The sequence below is a fragment of the Eschscholzia californica genome, unplaced genomic scaffold, assembly GCF_041429995.1.
Source record: "Eschscholzia californica isolate CP2 unplaced genomic scaffold, dmEscCali1.0.p SCAF_2, whole genome shotgun sequence".
In the NCBI taxonomy this organism is placed as follows: Eukaryota; Viridiplantae; Streptophyta; class Magnoliopsida; order Ranunculales; family Papaveraceae; genus Eschscholzia; species Eschscholzia californica.
This window is the reverse complement of record NW_028238309.1, coordinates 54,697,113-54,724,210: the sequence shown is the minus strand read 5'-3', so window position 1 is coordinate 54,724,210 and position 27,098 is coordinate 54,697,113. Positions and strand designations below refer to the sequence as shown.

Sequence of the window (27,098 nt, the reverse complement as noted above, 5' to 3'; positions counted from 1 at the left end):
CAAAATATCTCGGTCGAAATGACCAAAATATTTCTATTTCAATGGTACCGAAATTTCTATCGAAACTAAAATTTAATTAAGTTTCTCTTAACAATGTTGTGTCAAGGGCACTCCACACTAAACAACAATATATGTATATATATATATATATATATCTATATTATACACTTCAAATCCCTTAAAAATATATATATATATATATATATTTATATATATGTTACATGCATACATAAATATATACAAGCAAGCATACATATAATGTGCATAGGTAATATCGTATAAACGGATGACATTATTAAGCGGTTATGTCGGGTAAAGATTGTCGGGCGGGCTCGGGCGGGATGTCGGGTAGCACTTCAAAACCAGTACCCGACATGTTAATTTCATCGGGTTGGTCGGGCTAAACCCGCCTTCAGATTTTGGGTACCCACGGGTTTTACCCGACTCAGGTACCCTCGGGTTTTACCGGACTCGGGTACCGTGACGAGTTTTGGGTTTGTCGTTTGAGGACTTTTTTCCCAACCCTAGCCCTACCCCAACTTGAAGATAAATTAGGTCAGTCCTGGGTGGGAATCGGGAGGGAATCAGGCGGGTTCGGGCTCACGATTTTCGGGCACGGGCGGGTTCGGGCTCACGATTTTCGGGCACGGGCGGGATAGCAAGCCACCCGATCGGGATATCGGGCGGGTTCGGGCTCACGATTTTCGGGCACGGGCGGGTTCGGGCGGGTTCGGACTCACGATTTTCGGGCACGGGCGGGTTCGGGCGGGATAGCAAGCCACCCGATCGGGATATCGGGCGGGTAAATATGAGCATGTGGGAGCCCGCGGCCCGATTATGTCCGAGTGCCCGTTCGGGCTCTAACGGGCTCGGGCGGGTCAGGCTTCGGGTTCCGTTTATATTAAACTAAATTAAAAATAATATACATAAAAAAAACATAATTAAAAATATCAAAAATTAGACTAAATTTCATCTATTATATTTGGTGGTTATGGAGTGGTGGTGTTACTGTTTGAGGTGTAGTGGTGGTGGTATATGGTGGATCGGTTGTTCGGGAGTGGTCGTCGGCGGCGGTGAGTGACTGTCAGTGTGAGTGAGGCGGTTTTAGTTTAGGTTTAGGGAGAGTGGTCTTTTGAGAGGGTATATATAGGTTAGATATTTTGATCAAACGGTTGATGATTCTTAGCCGTTGGATCATAAAGGGATTAAAGAAATGTGTCTCGGGGTAGCGGGCGCGGGTATTGGTTGCAGCCATTGGTCGCGGGTAACGGGGTTAAGTCGCGGGCAGGTAAGAGTTTCGGGCGGTCGGGCGGATCGGACTTGAATTTCCGGCGGTCTCTATGGGTCGGACCTCGGGTAAGACCCTATACCCGATGTCCGCCCACGCCCGACCAAAATTTCCGGCCGGGTAAACCCGCACCGGATCTCCTTCGGTCTCCGGGTCGCCTCGGATCGGGCGGTTAGGGCCGGGTTTCGGATTCTCGGACCGTTTTCCCGGCCCTAATCCTGCCGAAAGAGTTTTTTTTTTTTTTGAAGTAAGCTTCAAGAGTTTATATACCCAGAAAGACAACTTTTTTCTTTTGCAACAGTTGGTGACATCACATTTTGTTGTCAACCCAAACCTAACTCTTTAGACCTGTCCCCTTACTTTATGGCTCTTTTGGGCAATCATCCTAATAATCTTTGGGATGAAGTGCACTCTTGCACTCAATTAAGTTGAGAGGAAAGAGCACTAACATTAACAATGGTGGAAGAGCATCACCTCCAAACCCCAATTGTAAAATTGGGTAATCAGGGATTACAGGTACTAACACATATAATTAAATCTCTCTCTCTCTCTCTCTCTCTCTCTCTCTCTCTCTCTCTCTCTCAGTTTGACTGATTTTATCTCTAATTGATTTTTGTACAACTTAAAAATTCTTCAAGAACAACTTCTATTTTGAAGAAAAGTATTAAGAAAAATTCAATACAGATTATTTTGTTCTCCAAAATGAAGAAATAAAAGAGAAATCTCTTGTGAATACTCAAACTCTAATATAGATCAGGAGCTAGAAATGAAAAATACATGAGTAACTGAACTACAAAAGAAGAACTGAAAGTAACAAAGCTATGTTGTGGTGAACACCATTGACTTGAAACCGATTTCGTCACAACCTTGGTGCAAATTGTTAACTTCTGCTTGCTCCCCAAGGATTTAACACAACTAACTGGTTTCTAGTTGCACTCCTAGAGAACAGTAATGGAGTTAAAGAAGTTTCTATTAACAATGCCTTGTGAAAGAAATAAATTTCGAAATATGTCTGTTGAAATGACCGAAACTTCATTCCTTGTTTCCTATGAGTTGCTACTGTAGTTTTGTAATAATCCCACATCGCTCGCAAGAGTGTCCAGAGACTGGGCTATAGGTGTAAGCTCAAGCTTAGTAAGTACCGAGGCCTTTACTGTAGGCTCATGGTGCCTTCGCCAAGAACAAAACTCCGTACCTGTGTGAGGTGGTTAAAGCAGAGACAATTCAACAACCTCTAAGGCTTGAGGCGTTATTCTTCTGCTGTTGTTCTTCAAATTTGCATACTTTTATTTGTTGCTTTTGGATTCGTTGATGTTTATTGAAGACGAGTTGTGGAGTATAAACTTATGGATTTAGGTTCCCTTCATGTTTTTCTTATCTTTCATTTGTTTGTAATCGTGTGATTTTCAACAAATATTCTCAAATTACTATATTCAAGATTCTTGTTTAACTTAGTTTTTCCCTTTCCTTTTCTTTTCTTTCTTTTTTCCGTCCCATTTAAAGTTCAGTTTCTTCTTGTGTTTTGTAGGTATCCAAGTTGGGGTTTGGTTGTATGAGTTTAACTGGAGTTTACAATTCTCCAGTCTCTGATGATATTGGTATTTCAATAATTAAGGATGCTTTCAATAAAGGAATCACATTCTTTGACACAGCAGATGTTTATGGAGGTAACGCTAATGAAATCATGGTCGGAAAGGTAATACTTTCTAAATCTCTGCCCAAATATAACAAGCTATGGGAACTCCAGAAGTCGCCTTTTTTGTTTCTTGTATTTCTACCGAAAATAACTAAATCTTGCAGGCGATTAAACAACTACCTCGAGAAAAGATTCAATTAGCCACTAAGTTTGGTATTGTTGAAATGAGACCAGATAAGGTTGTAGTTGATGGTAAACCTGAATATGTACGTGCCTGTTGTGAAGCTAGCTTGAAGCGTCTTGATGTGGAGTACATTGATCTCTATTATCAGCATAGGGTGGATACTTCAGTACCCATAGAGGAAACTGTGAGTTATTCTATTTGAGATTTTTTAATCTTATAGTCTTAAAATGCTCTTGAATTTGTTATAACTAATTGCAAGTACTTTCTTACTGATTGAGATTAAACAATGGTTTTGGGAGGTAGATGGGTGAACTTAAGAAGTTGGTCGAGGAGGGAAAAATAAAGTACATTGGATTATCCGAATCAAACCCAGACACGATAAGAAGAGCACATGCAGTGCATCCCGTAACGGCTTTGCAAATGGAGTGGTCTCTCTGGACTCGTGATATCGAGGAAGAGATAGTACCACTTTGCAGGTATAACCCGCATTCTAAGTTCTAACATTTTGTTATCGTTTAAACTTGTATATTTGATTTAATACAATAATTGGTTCGACAAATCAAAATGCTTCTTAGCTGTATGCTATTAATTTTCCTCTGCAACCATATACATTGCAGACCATCGGGGCATACGTAAGGGGTCACATTTATCCCATTCGAGGCAAACTCTTTTCGTCTAATGGAATGTTTTAAAGGAATATTGTTCAAACTTTAAGTCCATTCTTGTTCTAACTTTTTTCCTAAATCCCATAATGGTTCGAAGTGTTGTACTCTTCTCTCTCAAATATGATAATTGAGAATTTGAGAAATTCAAAACATGGTCTTAAATCTTGCTCATGACTTGGCTTCACTTGATCTGCGTCCACTCAACCAAGATGACCTGAAACTGATCAACATTCTTAGCAAATAGAAGATTGTTACTCTGATCCGTAGGATCCTCTCTATGATTTGAATCACTAGAAACTTGGAATTTTGACGCATCCATGGATGGACATTGTGTCTTTTGAGATCCTACCCAACTTTATGATAATATTTTATTTATTTTTTGTATGAAATTGGAACCAAAAAACTATCGAACATCTTTGAGAAAAGAATGATCGGAACTGGAATCTACCCATATCTAAAATTGTTGTATATCTGATGTTGGGCTCATTTTAATATGCAGGGAATTAGGTATTGGATTAGTGCCTTACAGCCCACTTGGTCGTGGATTTTTCGGTGGGAAAGCAATTACAGAAGCTCTACCTGAAAATAGTTTCCTGGTACGAAGATAAATTCTCCATGAGTTGCCTTTCTTCTCTTTATTGTATTGATCTTATGATTACCATTTCTTTCCAGATAAAATCTGATTCTTCTTAACTTTGCTCCCGTTAGAATTCACATCCTAGGTTTACGGCAGAAAACTTGGACAAAAACAAAATCATGTATATGCGGTTAAAAGAAATGGCTGAAAAGCGTGGATGCAGCACGGCCCAACTAGCTTTAGCATGGGTTCTTCACCAAGGAGATGACGTAGTCCCAATCCCTGGTAAACGACTCTCTCTCTATCTGTGTTTTGTGTGTGTGTGTGTGTGTGTGGGATGGGGGGGTTTGGCATGCGATCCGGACGAGCGCATTAAGCTTGCTTATTGAGAAAAATCAATGCCACACTTTTACTAGTCAAGAAAGTGTCCTGACTATATCAGAAATGACTTCATTGTGCCCCTTATTAATATTCCCTAGTTGTAAGACATGGGTTTATACTGCTTGAACTGTTGCACATAAATCATATACGTGCTCTAGCAAATCTTGAACTAAGAAAAGTTTGAACGACTTGAGCAAAAGAATTCTTAGACTCCTCTTCTCCTCTTTATCTCTCTCTGTTATCTAGTTTCTCTGTTTTTATCAATTTATTTGTTTAAAGAAACCCTCAACTTTTCTTTGATGGACCTAATCAATCAGTGAGTCAAAGCACCTCGCCTAGTGACTTATTGACTCCTGTAATAGTACCTAGTAACCGCTATTTTTCCAACCCAGAGACATCCTGGTATTTAATTGGGCTACCTCCCGCACAAAAACGATTGCTGAGTAACGAAATGAGAAAGCAACGTGGACACGAATACTTAGTAAAGATTCTCCAATGCAATTATTCGAATGTGGTTAACAATAGTTTCATTTTTTTTTTGTTGATTCTCCATCCCTGAAATCTTCACAGGTACAACAAAGATCAAGAACCTGGATGATAATATTGGGGCTTTGAAGTTGAAGCTTACAACTGAAGACCTGAAAGAGATAAATGATGCTGTACCTATCAATGATGTAGCAGGGGTTAGAATCTTCGACAATATGTACGTTTGTACATGGAAGTTTGTAAATACGCCTCTACCATGACCTCCAAGATCTTAACTTAACGAAATGCTCATGGAATACGAACAATATGTTACCTGAAGTGAATCGTTGAATTTAACAATGTAGACGATAAAATAAGGCGAAAAGGGTATTTTACTGGTCATTGTATTCCTATTCATCTGCAATAATCTCTGCTTGTATCTGATGAATGCCTGCATTTAGACTTTTGGCTACATTTTGCAGAGTTGTCTATTGATCATTGACTGAAAACTAAATGCAAGTGCCAGTAAGGATGGGGATAGTGGATCGGGACATTGTAGATTGTTGAGAGTCCAAAGATGTCTGAGCCGTTGATCTAAGACAGTTGAAGAGTCGTAGAGTCCGCAATAGAGGTAGTGGGAAATCATCAGATGTTTGAGGCATTAGATTGCGGATATTTTGAGAGTTCATCACATAATTTACAGACTTCAAATATTTCATGATATTGATGGAAGACATGTGATGACTCTATCCACTAAGTCAAGTAATCTACAAAAGAGCCCTAGAGTAGTGATCTAAGCCTCGACTATAAAATGGATTTTCGTGCGTAGTTCATGTGGTTAAATGCTACATTACAAGTAAACGGTACAACTTTCTTGAGCCAGAGGCGGGCTCTGGCTATATAGACTCGATGGAGCAACTGTGTGATTCGCCGGTGCAGTCTCCTCTGTAGTAAGTTACCACTAGAGCCCAGAGGTGGTATTAGCTTCAAATAAAATAACTATACATAGTCACCTTCCCAGATCATTTTAATATGGAGAGGGATGCTTTTCCAATCATCAACTCATCACTCATCCAGTATTTGACCAAATATCAATCAAATGGTGTGATGTCTCAGGCCTAAGTCCGTAGATACAGGGTTTTGTTCTTGACAAAGATTCTATAAGCCTATTCAAAAAGTCTCGACACTTACCAAACTTGAGCATTCACCTATAGTCCAAGTTCCAGACACTCTCGCGTGCGATGTGAGACTATCACATTTTTTTACCCTCAGTCGAAGAGCCGGCCGGATACCCGTAGGCTTGGGCTGGATACCCTTAGGCTTGAGCTTGGAGTGACAAAAGCTGATTATGTATTGTTAACTGCTGAAGTTTGAGGCATGACAAATGGGTTGGTGAGTGCGTGAGTGGGGGTAGAAACTAGTAACTATTTGGTCCCCAAGCAGCTATTATGGATGGAATTAGGAGTCAACTCTAATATAAAATTCAAGGAAATTGGGAGGATTTGTAGATCAATGGATTGTTGGTTGATCTGGGTTTTACACTATTCCTGCCATTAGGCTTCCATTACATTGTACAAGTGAAGAAATTGTGGGGTGGGAGGAACAACCATTGTGTGGTGGGTTTTACCTCTAACCAAATCTAAACCCCTTCAGTTGTTGGTCAAAATAGAACAGAAATGGCGGAAGAGAATCATCATCAAGTCCAAATTCCAAGGATCAACCTGGGTAATCAGGGATTACAGGTAATAAAACATATATCCCTTTAGTTCAGAAGTTTACTTGATAGAATTCTTGAAGTAGTTTGAGAATTGTGAAGTAATAAAATTGCTGCCTTCAGAAAATACCATATTACTTAAATGGTACTAAATTGTTAAGTTTATCCATTATGTCACACTTTGATGTGCATTTCTTTTGCTTGTTGTCCATTACTCAATGTCCATAATTTGTGTAGAAAAAGGTGTTTGATCAGGTTAGTTACTAACAGATAATATTAGGTTATACATTTCCCAACTTGAATCAACCACATGTTCTTATGATTAGATTTTTCAAGTCTCTCTTGTCTATGCCGTAGTTTCTTATCTAAGGTGAGACCTTTGTTAGTCTCCTTTTAGGATTTTACTATTAATTGGGTGTGACTAATGGGATTTGATGTGGATGCCAAGCATCTGCTCACTGACCCACCTCACTTCATTAACTTTTAGATTCCTCGGTTCGGCCCCTGTTTTGCCCCAGACAACATTATGCCTTTGTGCCTCGAACCCTTGACCTCTAAATTTGAAGACTATACCTCTTACGACTCCAACCAAGGGTTTCTGGCACAACATTATGCCTTACTCGAATGTGTTAATAAAATAACTTATAAGAGTAGTTTAACATCATCTCCACTGTCTTCGACAAATATAAGTAATCCCTATTCTTCCTTCTGTATGTGTTGATGTCTGTTAGGGACTAGTTGTGGAGTTACTGCTAATCTATAATTTGTGGATAGCCATGTTCTTTTTACCAAAATATCCTTTAATTACCGATCGAAAAGAATTTTTTTATTTTATTTTCTTGTTTTGTCTTTTTCTCCATCTTTTTCATTTAAAATTTGGTCATTGGTTTCGTTTTGCAGGTGTCAAAAATGGGATTTGGCTGTATGAGTTTAAGTGGAGTTTACAATTCTCCCGTCTCTGATGATATTGGTATTTCATTAATTAAGGATGCTTTCAGTAAAGGAATTACATTCTTTGACACAGCAGATGTTTATGGAGGTAACGCTAATGAAATCATGGTCGGAAAGGTAATACTTCCTAAATATCTGACTAGCTATAACAAGCTTAGGAAACGGGTTCATGTGTTGATATATAGACATAAAGGAAAAGGGCAATTCTTTTCTGCATAAATTTTCTGTAGGATATAATACTCTTTGGAGTTAATAAGTGATTGTGAGTGATTCATATAAGTGTTGTAGTTTCTCGATCTGTGTGCGGCCACACAATTGCATTCTCCGCTCCAAAGTGTCTGTTCCCTGTCGATCTATCCATTAGGCTAGTCCGGTTGGTTCTTCTTAGTCTAACTGAGTCATCGACAAAAAGGGACCCAAAATCACTCAAATCAACCATTAAGCAAGTCAGTCAAAAAAAACATGTTTAATCCTGACTTGAACCATTTCAGAGTTCAGACCCCGAGTCAGATTTCAAATCTCACTTGAGAACAAGAAGACACTACCTGAGTCTATTTTATTATGAATCGTGTGATTTTGACTGCGCACCCTGTATACTGGTGTTTATTTGTGATCACACTGCCTGTCTAGATTTTTGTTATGCACACTCTTAAATGTTGTAAAGTGAATTTGATCTTGTTATTCTACTGAAAATGGCTATATTTGCAGGCCCTGAAGCAGTTGCCTCGAGAAAAGATCCAATTAGCCACTAAATTTGGTATTGTTGGAATAGGATCGGATAAGATTCTGGTTAATGGTAAACCTGAATATGTGCGTGCCTGTTGTGAAGCTAGCTTGAAGCGTCTGGATGTGGAATATATTGATCTCTATTATCAGCATAGGGTTGATACTTCGGTTCCCATAGAGGAAACTGTGAGTACTTTTATCTGGTCTAAAGTCTACCTCTTTTGCTTAAAGAGTGACTTTGTTAATTTGTTATGTTTCCTTGAGATCTATCCATTTAAATTATAAATATTTTCTTACTGATTGAGATAAAAATAATCTTGTGGGGAGGTAGATGGGAGAACTCAAGAAGTTAGTTGATGAGGGAAAAATAAAGTACATTGGATTATCCGAACCGAGCCCGGACACGATAAGAAGGGCACATGCAATACACCCCATAACAGCTTTGCAAATGGAGTGGTCCCTTTGGACTCGTGATATCGAGGAAGAGATAGTACCACTTTGCAGGTATTTTCCAGTATAATGTTTTTCTTTTGATCTTACATCGTGACTTGATAAAAGTTTTTCCTTGATGTGTACAAGCTCAAGCGAGGAACTTGGATACTCGGAATATAACTGAAACAAGAAGAGAAACTCCACTTCTATGATTGTAGTTTCTTGTTTTGGTTTTTATATTGGAAATGGAGACAACCAAATCTGGTTATTGCATATCTGATGTTCACTTCATTTAACATGCAGGGAACTTGGTATCGGAATAGTGCCATATAGTCCACTTGGTCGTGGATTTTTCGGTGGGAAGGGAGTTGTAGAAAGTTTCCCCGAAAACAGTTTCTTGGTAAGAAAACAAAATTCTTAAAAACTGCCTTTTTTGTTATCATTTGGAGCTTACAGTTTAAGAACTTTTTAGGAGAAGGAGATAATTTCATGATTACATTTTTTCTACATGTTCTATAGATTCAATTGCTAATGTCATTTTCTTCAACTTTGCTTCTGTTAGAGGTCAAATCCTAGGTTCATAGGAGAAAACTTGAACAAAAACAAAATTTTGTATACTCGTGTAAAAAACTTGGCCGAGAAGTACGGTTGTACCTCTGCCCAACTAGCTTTGGCATGGATTCTTCATCAAGGAGATGACGTCGCCCCAATCCCCGGTAAGCAATTTTCTCGTGTATTTATCTTTTGTTAGGTTACTCAATAGTTAACATCATTTCATGATCTTCAAATTATGAATTTCGTATGTTATTTTTAAGTTCGAGATATGTTTTTGACTCTTTCTTTTTGGGAATCAGTAAGATTTGGATCCTGGTCTCTCGAGTGGAGAGACTTGCATGTTACTACTCAACCAAGTGGGCTTCATGTTTTTAACTGTCATTTTCATTTTCATGTTTTACCTTCAATATCTTTGGGATAATGAAAAACAGGTACAACTAAGATTAAGAATCTGGATGATAACATTGGAGCTCTGAGGTTGAAGTTTACAGAAGAAGATATAAAAGAAATTTCTGATGCAGTACCTATTGATGTCGTTGCTGGTTTTAGAACCTCCGATGTTATGTACTCTTCTACATGGAACTTCGCAAATACCCCTCTACCAGATCCGACTGAGAGAAATGTTCATAAAGTGCAGTAATGTTGACGATAAAGCGGATGAGGATTCCAATACCACCAGTATCTAAAGCTTGTACTTTGAATTGTGCTCCCATTTATATGCAGTGGGACTTCGATTTTTTTTGTGGATACAAGTAAACTTGTACTTATAACTGTGTTCTAAATTCTTAGTAAAGGATGTAGATTGAGTTTCAGTTTGTTTATTTTCAGCATTGCAATTCTCTGTATTGACTTCTATATCTATATGGACATTTTCCAATTTCCAATGACCATGGGGAAGGAGGTCATATGTTGGACATCAGATAACATACAACAAACATTCATAATTTGGGGTTCTCAGATAGGTTTAATGCTCAATCTTAGTGTGGAGCAAAACCTCACACCATGGTGGGTGGTGGCTATGTGAAGATAAAATCGTACATGGGGTGGGGGTGGGGGTGGGGGGGGGGGGGGGGGGGGGGGGGGGGTTGTGTACTCAGATGAGTAGGGAGAATCGTGGGTCTTCGCCAGTGTCGAGGCCTTTTCGGTGGGCTCGTGGAGTCTTCGTCAAGAACAAAACTCCGTACATGGGGCCTTGGGCCTGAGGTGTCTAAAGTTGAGACAATATCGATAACTACTAAGGTTTGGGAAGTCACAAAGTGGTATCAAAGCCGAGGACGACTCTTTGTTGAGGGTGGGGGTTGTTATAGTCTCACATCGATCACAGGAGTGTCAAAAGCCTAGGCCATAGGTGAAACCTCAAGCTTAGTAAGCGTCGAGACCCCTTAGTTTGGAACAAGACCTAAAACCACGATGGGTGGTGGCTAAGTTGGAACAAAATCATACATGTGGGGGTCCACGGTGTCGATGCGTACTTTGTTGGGAGGGGCGAATCGTGTGCCTTCACCAATGTCGAGGTCTTATGGGTTGGCTCGTGGAGCCTTGCCCACGAACAAAAACTCGTACATGTGGACTTGGGCCGAGGTATCTAAAATGGGGGAAAAAATCGATAATTGCTAAGACTTTGGAGCGGCACAAATACCTTGAGGGTGTTTATGAAGGTAGTGTTCGCATGTTCTTTAAGTCACATAAAACCAAACATCATAGCATCTCCAAATGTAAGATTCAAACTGAAAAATTCTAAGTGTCACTGAGTTTTGTATCCACGGTTTTATATTCTAACTGTGGATACAAAACTCTGTCCACTGCAAAACTCAATTCGGGTCTTAGATGACGTGACAACATTTAATTCTAAGATGTCTCAAGGATAAATTCAACGTTTGAGATTTCTCTTAAGGATGTCAATTGTCCAATCAATATTAAAAATAAAACTATTCATCTCACTTAAGTAATTTTAAAGTTTTTAGAGTGTTCCATTGGATAGGTCATTTGAATTGAGATTCTCAATAATACCATCAAAGAAACAAAATCTCAAATGAGACTTATATGACAATTAGAATTTTTTTTTCGAATTTTGCATCGGAGATGCTTAAGGTCTAAATTAGTTTGTCTCTTTATTTTTGTTTGAGGAAATTTGGTCAAAACTCCTTAAAAAATTTTGAGTTTTGGTTAAAAAGGATTTATCAATTCTTTCTTGAACAATCACCTCCCCCTCCAACCGGAAAGCCTGCATTGGGTAATTAATTTTTCTTTTTTTTTTTCAATTCTTTTTTGTTTTAATCAATTTTTATAAAAAGTTTAATTATTTTAAATCTTGTATTTTTCAATTCCTTCTTTTCTTTTTTGTTTTTTTTATCTTTTCAAAATTCTCCCTCTAGAATAATATAAATTTTGATTTTGTGTTTGAAAGTAATAATTCATAGTTAAAAATTGAAGTCAAAATTCCGTACGCGTACCAAAAATATCCAGATGACCTCCTTTTTCAGTTACCGTTAAAAAACCCGTTAACTAGTCATCACCTCTCTCTCCTCCATCTCATCATCTCTCTCTACCACCTCATCTTCTCGCCACCTCATCTTCTCTTTCTCTAAATTTCCCCTATTTTTTTTTCTATTTTCACGAAAACCTACTACAGTACTAATTAAACACGAAATTTACAGGACCCTACCAACATTTATAAGAAGAAATCTCTTCCAGGCTTTTGGATTGGTGATTTAATGAAGAGATTTTAGATGCAAAATATACTGAAAAGGAGAGTGAGATTCTTGATTTTAGAGAGAGAGAAAGAAGGCAGTTGAGAGATTGATGAAACCGGAAATGAAGCAAAATAAAAGCGATAGATCCATGGCTTGATCTGGTAAATAATGTAAGAAAATCATAATCGAGAACAAACAAATGAAACTTAGAATGAGAAGATCGAGATGGTTATACCTAACTAGCGAAAGAATGAGCTTGTACAGAGACAAAAGTATATCCAATTGAACCCATGGATCGATCTGAAAGGATTCTAGAGAGAGAAACTGAAAGAGAGTGGCAGAACATGAGAGAGAGGAAGAAGAAGAAGAGAGAGAGAGATAATTTTTTATTTATTTTTTAATGTTTGAAGGTCGCCGGTAGTAAAATTGGTCGGCCGACGACCTTCGCCAGCGAAGAAGATGAGGTAGCAAAGAGAGGTGATGAGATGGACGAGAGAGAGGTGATGACTAGTTAACAGATTTTTAACGGTAACTGAAAAAAGGGATCATCTAGGTATTTTCGATAAAGTAAGGAGAAGCTGGTCATAAAGTTGGAGTCTATTAGGAAAATAACCCCTTTTAATCACTTGGCAAAATCTTTAGCTTTCCACATTATATCCGGAACCAGTCCAAAAAAGCCCTAAAATTGATTACAATATCCAAATTATATCACTTTCCCGGTCAAAGTCACCACCTCTTAATTTCCCCAGCTCGGTTATTCAGAGTTTCAGACCAAATAAGGTTTACGTTTCTCTCTCTCCCTCTCTAAAGTCATCATCTCCCCCCAATTCCCCATCTTGCAACACCCAACCAAAAAACTGATCTTAGAGAGAGAAAGTGAATATGGAGAAAAGAAATAGAACTGGATCTATGAAGATCTGTATAGTTCTAGGGTTTCTATTCAGCTTTTTTAGTCATCTATCGGCTCTCTCTGTAACCGTTAATGATATGGAATGTGTTTATGAATATGTACTCTATGAAGGCGATACTATTTCAGGCAACTTCGTTGTTGTTGATCATGATATCTTCTGGGGTTCGGATCATCCTGGCATAGACTTCACGGTACGTTTCAATTTTCCCCTCTTTCTATTGTTTGACCTTATGTTTTTTTGTTCTAGGTTTTGGTTGAAATTTTGGAATTCAAATTGATTTGATTCAGATCTTTGATTTTTCAAGTATGTTTTTATATGTTGGATGAAGATAAGTTTGATTTTGCGAGTCTAGGTTTTCTATATTGTTCAATTAAACGATTCAGCATGAATACCTGACTAAATTGGGAAAAAGTTGAAATTTTTATGTATAAGCATAGTAAAGAATTATAACTCACTCATAGAATTCTTTTGTCTTCCAAAATATACCCACATAAATTAGGTAATTTGGTTTTGGGTAAGGGGATAATCACAAGAAGAACTATGTTTTCTTCCATATTCCCGAGTTGTGAGTCTTGTGACCTCAAATCAGGTCGCCGAGAGATCGTCTTAGCTGAACATTTATCTATGTTTCATTAAAAGTTGTGATGCATTAGGTATCTTGAAACCGTAGTTCAAGCAATTGATCAACTCATCAAAGTATTAAGTGTGCACAAATCCTTTTTTATGTGAAATGTTTTGTTACTTGAAAATATGTTTGGCTCTGCCAATATAGACGGTTTCTACTCTTAGCACGGAGCACATTGATGTAGGTAGAGTAAAATTGTGTGCATTATGATGAATGCATGTGAAAAATCATGATAAATTTTAGTTCTGTTTCACCCGTGGGACGAAGAGGAGTTTTAATGGGAATGGAAGAAGATATCATAAATTGAGTTAAGTTTCTTCTTCAAATTATGCGTACCAAGCTCAGAGTCACGATTCTATGAATCTAAGTTGAAATCCCGTTTATTATTAAGAAAAAAAAATGTGAAGAAACATACGAGTTAAATTGTTCTTCCTCTATATCGTTTACCACCATCCACTAGCTGTCATCACTGCGAATCACCTAAGCATAATTTAATATTAGAAGTTAAGACCAAACTGCAGAGTTATAGTTACTTTGAGCTATGGTACGTTGGTACTAAATAAAAAATGCATCAACAGGAATGACCAAAGTATTTTGGATTGGGTAGCCACTTCAACGCAATTCAATATACTCTGTCATTTTGTCATTATTTTGATGAAAACCACCTTTTATTTCGACTAGTAATTTCTAAATAATTTCTTAAAAAACCTATGGAAATGTAAATTTTGCGGTTCAATTCCTTGTTCATTTTTACTGAGATATCTATCTTATGAATGGGAACAATTTGCTTTACCTTATTGAATAATAGACTGTTGGTTGTGGCCCATTTTCAGTTAACGAAATAGTCACAAGTTTGTTAGTAAATACAACAAATGTGTTGTAGTATTTCCTTTATAACCTCTTCGTTTCTTATACGAGCATCTAACATATGCAATTAAATTTCGTTTCTATACACTATGACAATTATTAGCCCTTGGTAATATATTTCTTGGCTTCTTTTATTGTTTATTTACTTCATAACAACAATTTGCATTATATTTTCTTCATCTACACAATACTTCCTTGAACTTGTGATAATTTACCGATACTATATTTCCATTAACGCAATAATTTTAATCATTTATAGAATACTCTCCGCAGAATATTTCAGTTCCCTAGCTGATCAAAATTTATAAGAAGCCTGAATTAATACTTTGATTTGCAAATTGGCTTTCATTTAGGTAACCTCTCCTGGGGGTAACGTGGTGCACTCTTTGAAGGGAACATCTGGAGACAAGTTTGAATTTAAATCCCCACGTAGTGGGATGTATAAGTTCTGTTTCCATAATCCTTACTCAACCCCAGAGACTGTATCTTTCTACATTCACATCGGTCATATCCCAAATGAGCATGACCTTGCCAAAGATGGTGAGTTCCATGTATTATTGTTGTAGTTATCTCCACTGCTTTAAAAAACTTTCAAGGCGTGCGCATGGGGGCAAGGCATTCACTTGATGCCCCGAAGCGTATGTATTTGAACTCGAGACTAAATCGTTTGCATCTGATGTCACCTGTTATTTTTGAGTTGTCGGGCAACACAAAAATATTAGTATTTTGTTTATTAAACACTTGTGACTTTATATTATGGTAGTGAAGGATAAAAGTTATGCTATGTTTTTACATAATTGATGTTATTTTCCTTCAAAAAAAACTAATAGTTTATGCCTTTTACGGAACGAGGTGTACGCGTCGCGTTGTGGGAGTGAACCGCCTTGAGGCGTAAAAACGTATTCTAAACATTCTTATCTTCTGCTAGAGCCTAGAAGCTCTAGTCTAGTTAAATATACTCGAGGCTGATAAATAGCGGGTCATATTCTTGTGAAACTAATTTGCTCTCTTTTTGGGTTGTTTGTTTGCAGAACATTTGGACCCCATAAATGTCAAGATTGCTGAGCTGAGGGAGGCACTGGAATCTGTTACCTCAGAGCAAAAGTACCTAAAAGCACGTGATGCCCGTCATCGTCACAGTAAGCTCACCTCTCCCAGTATCTAAGTTTTTTCATTAGTCAATTTGAAGATAAGTGAAGTTTCATGTTTTTAGACACGACAGTTGACGGTTTCTACACTACTTTTCCAAAGAAACCAATAACCAAGACTGTCTTCATAATCTCTTCATTTTACATGTTATATCACTTTTGCTGAAATTTGGCCATTCCATTGTTGGTTGCAGCAAATGAAAGCACAAGAAAGAGAGTGATATTCTACACAATTTTAGAGTATCTGGTGTTGTGTTTAGCAAGTGGACTCCAGGTTATGTTCATCCGAAGGCTTTTCAGCAAATCAGTTGCATACAACCGTGTCTGAGTGATCCGATCGTCTTATTTTTTTTTTTTTTAAATTAAACCCTCTTCCCGACTTCTTTTTTATTTATGCCTGTTTAATTTACTTTACTCCTTGGCAGTATCTGTAGAATTTTCACATTTTGAGTTAAAGAAAGAAATGAACTTTTCTTGTTTAGTTTATATAAAACATTGTGGATCATGTAAACGTTTTATAATTGACTGATTCTTCTGCTTTTCAATTTAGCAAATAAATAGTCAGTGCCATTGCTCTCTCAACTAGGTTGGTTTTGACATTATGTGGTGGCATTGCTTATCCAATTACATAAACGGCTCTGGCCGGATCCATCTCGTTAGGGGTTCGGATGGGGCCATGGGGGTTCCCTCAAGGAGCAGAATGTATTATTAGGTTTCTGTTTCCATCTTATTCTAACAGACTCCAAAAGAACGACTAGGTTAGGGCTTAACATTATGAGGTATTGCCTGTCGAATGATATAAACAGGGGTGCAGATGTGGAAGTGAGTTCATGACTTCACTTCCTTCTTCCATTTTCTTATACCAAGCAAGAAGAAAACACTAACTTAATTTCGAAGTGCATAGTTTAACAAGAAGAGAGAAAAGAACTTCGAAGTACTTTTTATCACACTCTTCCATGAGACCTCTTTCTACTATGAATCGAAAGACATCATTACATTGCATATTTTATAACGATAAAAAAATATACCAAGAGATCATAGTTTGAATCTTTTCGTTTCAGTATCGAGATTTGTCTTTTGTTGTTTATAGGTGTCACAGAAAAAAATGTACTAGTGGTAGTGTGGTTCACATTTAGAGTTCATAGTCCACTCAACTCTCTTTCTAATACACAAAATAAATGATTTTCTGTATTGTTCATGATATTTTTCATGACAATTATATCAATATTTCGTCATAATGATGTTTCATGTTTTTTTTTGTTGAAAATGATGTTTCTTGTTGTGATCTCTCAAATCTCAATGAATAAACCGATCTTTAAAGCACATTTGTATCCAAAATATTCAAACATCAAAGAGTCGACGAAATAAAAAATCAACTGAGAATGAGGTATTTGGGGAAATCTAAAATCCTTCGTCAAACCCGGCATATAGAACTTCCCTTACTAGAATGCAATTGAGGGTTTCAAAAAAAGAGAAAAAAGAATGCAACTGAGGTTTTAATCAACAAATCAATACTTTCAACAACAAAAAAAAGGGTTAATTCCATTTTAGCCCCCTAAAGATGACCAACTGATCATAATGGCCCCCTAAAGATGACCAGCTTCCAATATGGCCTTCTTTTTTGTTTTTCCGTCTTTTACTCCTTTAGATGTTAGTGACACATCATTTTTTTTACCCAATTTACCCTTCTGACTAAAGAATCTTGTTAGCCCCGAATCTTATAGTCCCAATGATATTTAATATTAGTCAAATCTTGTCTTCAAATCAAACTAACTTTTTTTAATTTTGAAAATTGGCCAACGCTTTGGGGAAAGCTATATAGTTTCTGGGGTGTGAAGTTTTGGGTGGAAACAAAAAAAAATTGATTTTTTTATTTCCCCCAAACAACCAAATCCTTTTCACCTTCTTCTTCTTTCCTCCGGCGACTCCACCATCTCTGACGACTCCATTAACTCCGGCGACAAATTTTTCTTTTGTTTTCATTTTTTTTTATTCTCCTCTCCATCTCCGGCGAAGGGGAGGAGCCCCTTCGCCGGAGGTCTGGTTTCGTCTGGAAACCAGACCAGATCTGGTTTGTTGAGTAAAATTTCTCCTATCTTCTCATCTTCTCTTCCAGTTTGTGTGTTATGTTCATCATCACTTGATGATCCATTGGTGAGAACTGTTGCTGGTATTGATCTTAATCATGGAGATATTGTTGGTTACCTTCCTGAAGAACTAGGGTTACTAACTGATTTAGCATTGTTTCATATCAACTCCAATCGATTTTGCGGTACTGTTCCTCACAATTTCATTAAATTGAAGTTATTATTTGAGTTAGATTTAAGTAATAACAGATTTGCTGGGAGATTTCCTCAAGTAGTACTTAAATTACCTTCATTGAAATTTCTTGACCTTAGGTTTAATGAATTTGAAGGAACAGTTCCTAAAGAACTATTTGATAAAGTCTTGATGCTATTTTCATTAATCATAATCGTTTCGCATTTGATCTTCTTGAGAATTTCGGAAACTCGCCCGTTTCTGTAATTGTTCTTGCTAATAACAAGTTCCATGGATGTATACCAGCTAGTTTAGGTAATATGAGTGGTTTGAATGAGATTATATTGATGAATAATGGATTAAGAACTTGTTTACCAACAGAAATTGGATTATTGAAAAATGTGACTGTGTTTGATGTGAGTTTTAATCAATTAATGGGGTCGTTGCCGGAGAAGATAGGAGAAATGGTGAGTTTGGAAGAGAAGATGAGAAGAGAGAGAAAGAGAAGAGAGGGAGAAGAGAGAGAGAGAGAGAAAGAGAAGAGAAGATGGTGAAGTCGCCGGCGACTTTTTCCGGCGACATTAAAGGAGTGTTTGGTTTAATTTTTTTTTGTTTTCTACCGTCTTCCCCGGAAACTTTAATGCTTTCACCAAAACAGTGGCCTTGAAAATATTTTCTTAACTCTTATTCTCTCCATTTACATCTACCCCATTAATTTGCAAGAAAACCATCTACCACCATCAACAACCCTACATTAAAATCCTAAAAGCTTAAAACACTAATTGTGCCAGAAAAGCTAGAGACAGAGGAAGAGAAAAACACTCCATTAAAATCTTATATTTCTTCATGCCTTCATTAGCACCTCCATTAAAATCTAGAGAGAAAAAAGATACTAATTTTATAGTCAAAGTAATATAACAAGAAAAGCTAGAGAAAAATACCAATAGAGATCTGGTATTTTTCTCACTAATGAGCACCTAATTTCTGATTGATTCACTTTTCCAATTTGTTGAATTCAATTTTGTTTTCCTTATTCTTTTGGCAGTGTATTTGGGTTGTTGGTATTTTGCGTTCTTATTTGTAGATAAAAGTGAAACTTTTATAGTAAATGACAGTCACTATACGTGTACTGAGAGTACTAAAATTCAGTCAATATGAGGTTCACTTTTTTGCTATCTTTTGAGCTCACAAGAAGCTTATTAGTATATTGTTAAAATGTCTCTTCTGATTTATCCCTAATCAAGCTTGGTTCCAGCTTTCTAAGTTGGTAAGGATGTTTCCATATTCTTATATATTTAGACATTTCCATGTTTTTCTTCGAAGAAAGAGAAAAAGAAGATGACTTACTAGAAGGTAAGTCAATGAAATTGGTGTTTCCAATTTTGAATCTGGATGCAAGAATTAGATTAGGTGCTCAGTAGTGAAGGCATGAAGAAATATAAGATTTTAATGTAGTGTTTTAAGTTTTTAGGATTTTAATGGAGGGTTGTTGACGGGGGAGATGGTTTTTTTTGCAAATTAATGAAGTTGATGTAAATGGAGAGAATAAGAGTTAAGAAAATATTTTCAAAATTAAAAAAAAATTAGTTTGATTTGAAGACAAGATTTGACTAATATTAAATACCATTGGGACTTTAAGATTTGGGGCTAACAAGATTCTTTAGTCAGAGGGGTAAATTGGGTTAAAAAATGATGTGTCACTAACGTCTAACGGAGTAAAAGACGAAAAAAAAAGAGGGCCATATTGGAAGCTGGTCATCTTTAGGGGGCCATTTTGGTCAGTTTAGGGGGCCAAAATGGAATTAACCCAAAAAAAATACATAAACTTTAAAATCTAGCACCTCATTAACAATACTCGTTAGATTTCTACTAGGGTTCCAGTTTTCCTTGGAATCCTAATTAACACGATTGACCACTGCTTGCCCTTAGATACAACAACACTAATTAGACTTGTTTTAGGTTTCTAAAAAAAACTTTAACTCCTAAATAAATAGAAATTTCTAAATAAAAGGGGAAACAATATTATAAATACAAATCAGAAGGGTTTCAGGATTCTCAGATATTACTACTACTTTATATATCAACCCTTTTAACTGGTGTGTCTTCTCATCCAAATCTTTTCAGTCTCTTTGAACCTCCTTAGCATGGCTGAATCAACCCTAGAGGAAGCAGAAAGAGCTTTTGATCAACAAAATTATAGTAAAGCAATAGAGTATGCAAACAAGGCTAAAGAAATCGACCCGAATCTCCCCGGAATTGATAATTACATTGCTTCTTACTCTGTTCATCTATCAGCTGTCACTACCAACACATTTATCAATCATCAAGAAAAAAGGAGAGTATTACTAATAGATTGGTATTCAGTTCTTGGTATTTCAGATTCAGATTCAGATGATAATGATATTAGTTCATATAGTACTGAAATTATCAAGAAATATTATAAGAAACTAGCTTTATTAGTTCACCCAGATAAAAACAATTCAAATTCAGCTGATGGTGCTTTTAAACTTATATCTAATGCTTGGGATATCTTGTCTGATGAAACTAATAGAAAACAGTTTGATCTTGAAAGACAAAAACTAGTACTCAAACAAAAACAACAACAACAAAAACCCTACCCGAATAGAAATTCGAACAGGAAACCAAAATCAGCAGTTAGAAGAAGATATTATTATGATGATTATTCTTCAGATGATGATGATGAATTTTTTGATGATCAATATTGTGATGAATTTAAGTCATGCCCAAAGTGTAATTTATCAAGTCCAACATGCAGCCTTAATGGGAGTGATATTTCATGGATTATTTGTAAAAGTTGTAAAAGAACTTTTTTTTATTCATGACCATCTCCATCATCACCTCTTGAATCATATGAATATGAAATAGATATATCAATGGATGAAATTTATAACCTTTTCTTTATTTTTTATTTTTTTTTTAAGGTTTGATGTAATGAGAATATTATCTTGTTTTTAGATTTTTTTTTCTTTTTTTTTTGTTGAAGATTATCTTGTTTTTAGATGGTCATCTTTCTTACTTAATTTTCTCAATTTATTTTATTTTTATTTGAGTTAATTCCTATTTGGCCCCTACTTTGTGACCAGCTTCCTTTTGTAGCCCCCTGTTTTCAGTAAATTCAAATATGACCCCCTTTTTTTAATGTAAATGTCAGATTTATCTTTCCTATAAATATTTTTTCAAAATAAAATTAAATAAAAAACAGTAATTTACACCTCACCTCTCTCTCCACCTCACATCTCTCTTCACCTCAAATCTCTCTCCACCTCACCTCTCTCTCTCTCTCTCCACCTTAAATCTCTTCACAACTAACTTCTCTCTCTCCAAGTCACTCATCTCTTCTCCGACGAAGGTCTTCCGCCTTAAGGCCTTGTTTATAAATAGGGTTTATAAATAGGTCGGGATCTTTTTGTTGCGAAAAATTGACCGTGGGTTGGGAATCGGAAAAGTCATCTAGAAATAGACTTTTGCTCACTCGGACGTATGAATAAATTAGCTTTAAGGGTCGGGACTTTTCATCCTTCAAGTAAGATACTTTTTTTTCAATTCCATAACTACGTATTGAAATGTAAGAATATCAACTCTAGTAAAGACTAATATACACTGTCTAAATAAATTAAAAGCTTGTGGAGCGTTAGATATTGAGACTATAAAAAACTAAGTAATCTCTTTTTACACTAGAATAAAAAATTTATATAAAATTTTGACGATGCGTTAGATATATTGAAAGTCAATCGAGGACTGTTATACTTATCCCCTTTACTATGTCCAAATTACGAGAATACAATTAAGTTATTAATCAACCGTCAATAATATCCAAACCAAACTCAAAATAATTATAAGAATAGTATAACCTAACTTTAAATTTAGTTTCTCATTCTGTAAATTTGTTATATAAATAATACAATGTTTAGAGTTTAAGAATCTTCAAAATTTACCACCTCATTAACTATAGGAATTAGACTTCTTTTAGGATTCTACTTTTCCTTATAATCCTAATTAACATGGTTGATGGGTAAGTTAAACCACTGCTTTCCCTTAGGGTCTGTTTGATAAGCGAGAAGATATATGGGTAAGAAAACGACTTTATTTCCCACTAGAAAGAAAAGAGATTTCTTACTTCAAAGTCAAATTTTAGGTGTTTGATAAGAAGGTGAGAAAGAAAGTGTCTTTAGACAAATATTAATTTGCTTTTATTTATTAATTGGGTCTTTAACCAATATATAAATGTTTGGCATTTAAGGGGTGCCCTTAGAATTTAAGGGGTGTTTTTAGACAACTAACTGTTGATTAGTTAGGTTTTATTTATTAATTGATCTTTTAACCAATATATAGATGTGAGGCATTTAAGGGGTGCCTTTAGACATATGTTTATTAATTAGATTCTATTTATTAATTCGGCCTTTAACCAATATATAAATGTTAGACATTTAAGGGGTGCCTTTAGAATTTAAGGGGTTAAAAATATTTATTAATTAGGTTTTATTTATTAGTTGGGCCTTTAACCAATATATAAATGTTAGGCATTTAAGGGGTGTCTTTAGAATTTCAGCTTATTTATTAATTCAGGAGGCCCGATTTCAAGTTTTTTTTTGTCAAAAAGGAAAATTATTTTTTTGTCTTTTTAGACCCCATATATAGTTTGGAAATAGTCTTGAAGGATAATTCTAAAAGCACTCCCATTTCTAATGCCGAAATTGCCCTTAGAATCTTAGCTTGCGAAGCTTTGCAAATTGGTTTGCACTGCTTTGCAAATTGGTTTGCACTGCTTTGCAATCTGGTTTGCCTTGCAATGACTTTGCAGAGCTTTGCAATCTGGTATGCAGAGCTTTGCAAACTGGTTTGCACTACTTTGCAATTTGGTTTGTCTTGCAAAGCTCTTGTAATCTGGTTTCCAGAGCTTTGTAATCTGGTTTGCAGAGCATTGCAAACTAGTTTGCAATCTGGTTTACAGAGCATTGCAAACTGGTTTGCAATAAGGTCAGTTTCGTCTTTTCCTATATTAGATAATTTACAAAAATGTCATAGGGAGTTAAAGCCTATAAAAAGTTGATAATCCATTTTAACCATAACTCGAACTTTTTATGGAGTTTTGGCCAAATTTCCCTTATTAATTAGACAAAGATGAACAAAGAGAGTTACGGTAAGAGAGAAATAAAGAGAGAAAGTTACGAGAGGAGGGAGAGAGAGAGAGTGAGAAATCAATTTTCTCATCTAAAAGGTGCGAAAGAAATAAGACCATTTGCACACTTTTTTTTTCTTAGGAAATCGATTTTCTTACCCAAAGTGACCGACCAAACAGCGAAAAACTAGGAAAATTACTTTCTTACTCACATTTTCACGCGTATCAAACGGACCCTTAGATACGAACACTAAATTAGACTAAAAAACAGAGTAATAGATTCTAAAAAAAGAATTAGAAGGGTCTCATGATTCTAAGAAATTAATTTATATAACACTTTAATTACCCTTAATTCGATCCTACTTGCAAACCCTAAATACTCTGTCAATTTTGATTCTCTCTCTCTAAACCATGGCTGAATCAGCTATGGAGAAAGCAGAGAAAGTCTCAAGAAATCACAGTAAGGCAATTGAGTATGCAAACAGAGCTAAAGAAATTAACCCAAACCTCATCGGAATCGATAGTTACATTGCTTGCAGCAAATGAAAGCATAAGAAAGAGAGTTATTGTCAACACTTGGTTGGGCAAGTGTTTGTTTAAATTAAACCGTGTCTGAGTGATCCGATAGTCTTAATTTTGTTTAAATTAAACCCTCTTCCTGACTTCTTTCTTATTTATGCTTGTTTAATTTACTTTATCCTTGGCTGTATTTGTAGAATTTGCACAGTTGAAGTCAAAGAAAGATATAAACTTTTCTTGTTTAGTTTAAATAAAACATTGTGGATCATGTAGACGTTTTATAATTGGCCGACTCTTCTGCTTCTCAATTTAGCAAATTAATAGTGGTTGTCGATTCCTCTCTCAACTAGGTTGGGCTGGACATCGTTCCCACCGAGTTGGGGGTTTAGCATGTATGTTTTTTTATTTGAGACATCAAATCTCACTATTTCCGATTGCGAAAACTAAGTTGGTTTTGACATTATGTGGTGGCATTGCTTATCCAATTACATAAACGGCTCTGGCCGAATCCATCTCCTTAGGGGTGCCGTTGGGGGGTTCCCTCAAGGACCCGAATGTATTATTAGGTTTCTGTTTCCATCTTATTCTAACCGATTCCAAAAGAACAACTAGGTTAGGGCTTAACATTATGAAGCATTGCCTGTCCAATGATATAAACAGGGGTGCAGATGGGGAAGGGAGTTCATGACTTCACTTTCTCCTATCACTTTCTTATGCCAACCTACTTATACCAACCTAGAAGCCAATACTAGCGGAAGTTTTTTTTTTTTTGATGAAATATACTAGCCGAAGTTGAAAGTGACTCTTTTATACTTTTTATCAAATAGGAAATAATAGGAGTAGTTTGCAACAAAAGAAAAGGAAATAATAGATCAGTAGTGGTACCCTTATAAGGTTTTGCTGAATAGTGTCTAGCCAATATTGTCCAATCAATGTCTTATTAGTTAATGTAGACGTTGTTGAAGTGCGAAGTTAATGATAAAAACGATAAATAACGAAAAGGATAGAAGCAACGCAATCAAGGATTTAGTTCATTCATTCAAGGATAATCCACAACGTAATAACATCCATCTCTTTCTCGGCTAGTTCGATATCATTAGGGATTGTTAATATAAGTAGGTATATATTGGTTGTCATCTCGAAGAAAACTAAATAGGGTGCTTCTAAAGGCACCAGGCCAAAAAGCTGTTAGCATCCGAAAACTTTATTGACTCGGGTCAATGGTCATTGACCCGAGTTCTCTATAAGCACCGGTTTTTTTTAATGTGGGTGACGTTGACCGTCGTTTGTTTCTTCCATCTTCTCCCAAAACAAGAGAGAGGGAGATGATCTCGAAGAAACGTAAGAGTCTTTTCAAGGAAGTGGCTGAACTTTGCGTCGAATGTGATGCTAAGATTGCAATAGTTACTTTCGATAATGATTCTGGCGAGGTGCATACTTTCGGCCATGATTCTGTGGACTCAGTACTTGATAGTTACTTAAATGGTGTTCAAGAAGAAGAAGAAGAAAACAAGAAGAAGAAACCAGATGATGATGAAATAAGTGTTGGTGGTGAAGGTACTAGTAGTAAGTTTTGGCGGGAAGACATAAATGTTAATGAACTATTGTTCGAAGAAATACAAAAACTTAGGAACAGGCTGCTGAATATGAAGAGAAATGACCGCATGAGAATCGAGGAGCTTGTAGCATCTTCTTCATCCTCATCAGCAGCAGCTGAAGCAATTGGAGATTCTGCTGCTACTCTTCCCGTCGGTTTTCGTCCAGCTTTGCCATCCCAAAGTGAAGATGCTTCTGTTTAGTTGTCATGGAGAAAATGAAATTTTCACTTCTTTTGGGATTGAGATTCCGAGGTGATTTTGATAATTGTTCAAGTTCACGATCTTTCAAACTGAATCGTTCTTTTTTTAGTTTCCTCTTGTGATTTAAGCTCTAGATTCAGAATTTAACTTCGCAGCATTGATGATTTCTAAGTTAAAAAACATTATAGTTTAGGTTTTGTTTAATTTCTAGATGCTTAAATTAGTTCAGTTATTAATGAAAATTTGGTTCCAATAGAATCGACGACTTTCGATTCAATCTCTTTGATGATAAAAAAAATCTCATTATATTATGAAATCAAACTCATTTTATGGATTTGTATGCTCAATAGTTCATATTCTTAAAATAGATCATCTGCTTCAAATTTAAGTAGATCTTGTCATTTTTTTCTTCATTTTTAGATAGAGAACTTCCGACTGTAATTTATTTATGAAAGAAAAGCCTGATGTATAGCAAGAGATGGATGGAGGGGTTAGGTTTAACTCCACTTGACCGGTGCCTACATAGTTGGACGGTGCTAATAGAGAAAATAGCGGTTGGGCTTGGTGCTAACAGAGATGGATGCTAACAGCCTTTTGGCTCGGTGCCTTTAGAAGCACCCTTATCCCAACTAAATAGTGTACCCTAAAATGGGATTTTAGCTAGGTCCTTGGCCATATTTCTTGGTCCGTCCTCCATATTATGTCTTTCCACCACTACTCTTTTGAGGCTGGGAGCGAATTAGGTAAACATAGGCCTCATCTTTTTTTTATTATATAGGACTGGTCCGATTTTTAGGCTTCGACTAGGTGTACAAGTCTACACGGGATTGCACATAGTAAGTTTTCTCAAGAAACCGAAGCGTGAAAAGTATCCATATATATTTTTAACCATGACAAACAAGAAATTCTATCTAATTTCATGTGTATATATACCTCTGTACATGTATAGTATAAGCTATTGTAAACATCTAAGTTATCTTTATTAAACTTGGATAAAAAAAATTCTTACAAAAGTTGTATGTACCAAAAAATCTTTTGATTAATGATATTGCAATTCTCTCGATCAAATATATTTGAAGGATTGTGTTTTCATTAACGAGATTTTCTCCATTGTGATCCACAGGTTGCTAATTATCTACTCCAGATTATCAGCATCGTGCTCCTTTAAATCTCTTTTGAAACATAATATTTCATTTCGACTCAAAACTCTAATATTTGAATTCCTGGACGAGAGTTTCCTAAATCTAAAAGAGTGAGATGGGGTGGAGGAGAGATAAAGAGATACAAAGAGGGTGAGAGAATATCTGAAATAAGCGACAAAATGCAAAATACATATATAAAACTTCAAAGGGTTCTAAAGTGGTATTACGAATGATTAACGTATATTTCGGAACTGGTATTATGGATGACCAGAGTAACCCTTGGTGGAAAGAACAATTGTGTGAACGCATTATTGGACAAGTAAAAAATTATGAATCAAAAAACATCATTACATTTGCATATTTTATAATGATCAAATAATATTGTTACTCCTACAAAAATACCAAGAGATCATAGTTTCGA

At 36.2% G+C, this 27,098-nt stretch overlaps 3 protein-coding genes and 1 pseudogene across 3 annotated transcripts in view; 3 read left to right on the top strand and 1 right to left on the bottom strand.

Moving 5' to 3' along the window:
• The window catches only part of LOC147559128 (uncharacterized), a 97,808-nt gene that overhangs the window by 51,166 nt on the left and 19,544 nt on the right, over positions 1 to 27,098 (bottom strand). The window lies entirely within an intron of this gene.
• On the top strand, positions 1,583 to 10,386 carry LOC147559132 (uncharacterized). Its single transcript, XM_086660928.1, has 13 exons — positions 1,583 to 1,804; positions 2,817 to 2,984; positions 3,089 to 3,292; positions 3,412 to 3,584; positions 4,273 to 4,369; positions 4,482 to 4,635; positions 5,302 to 5,405; positions 7,811 to 7,978; positions 8,570 to 8,773; positions 8,919 to 9,091; positions 9,323 to 9,419; positions 9,582 to 9,735; positions 10,006 to 10,386. The coding sequence occupies exons 1-13, from the start codon at positions 1,745 to 1,747 to the stop codon at positions 10,212 to 10,214; spliced, it is 1,965 nt and encodes a 654-aa protein (XP_086517054.1). The 5' UTR covers positions 1,583 to 1,744; the 3' UTR covers positions 10,215 to 10,386.
• LOC147559131 (emp24/gp25L/p24 family/GOLD family protein) lies at positions 12,887 to 16,311 on the top strand. The gene is made up of 4 exons (XM_086660927.1): positions 12,887 to 13,368; positions 15,024 to 15,210; positions 15,702 to 15,809; positions 16,013 to 16,311. The coding sequence occupies exons 1-4, from the start codon at positions 13,150 to 13,152 to the stop codon at positions 16,144 to 16,146; spliced, it is 648 nt and encodes a 215-aa protein (XP_086517053.1). The 5' UTR covers positions 12,887 to 13,149; the 3' UTR covers positions 16,147 to 16,311.
• On the top strand, positions 16,487 to 18,631 carry LOC147559130 (leucine-rich repeat extensin-like protein 4 pseudogene; annotated as a pseudogene).

Coding starts and splice junctions, on each gene's coding strand:
- LOC147559132 (XM_086660928.1), top strand. CDS start 1,745: ATGGTGGAAGAGCATCACCTCCAAACCCCAATTGTAAAATTGGGTAAT. Junction 3,293..3,411: donor CAGTACCCATAGAGGAAACT/GTGAGTTATTCT, acceptor TTTGGGAGGTAG/ATGGGTGAACTTAAGAAGTT. Junction 4,636..5,301: donor TGACGTAGTCCCAATCCCTG/GTAAACGACTCT, acceptor AAATCTTCACAG/GTACAACAAAGATCAAGAAC.
- LOC147559131 (XM_086660927.1), top strand. CDS start 13,150: ATGGAGAAAAGAAATAGAACTGGATCTATGAAGATCTGTATAGTTCTA. Junction 13,369..15,023: donor ATCCTGGCATAGACTTCACG/GTACGTTTCAAT, acceptor GCTTTCATTTAG/GTAACCTCTCCTGGGGGTAA. Junction 15,211..15,701: donor GCATGACCTTGCCAAAGATG/GTGAGTTCCATG, acceptor GTTTGTTTGCAG/AACATTTGGACCCCATAAAT.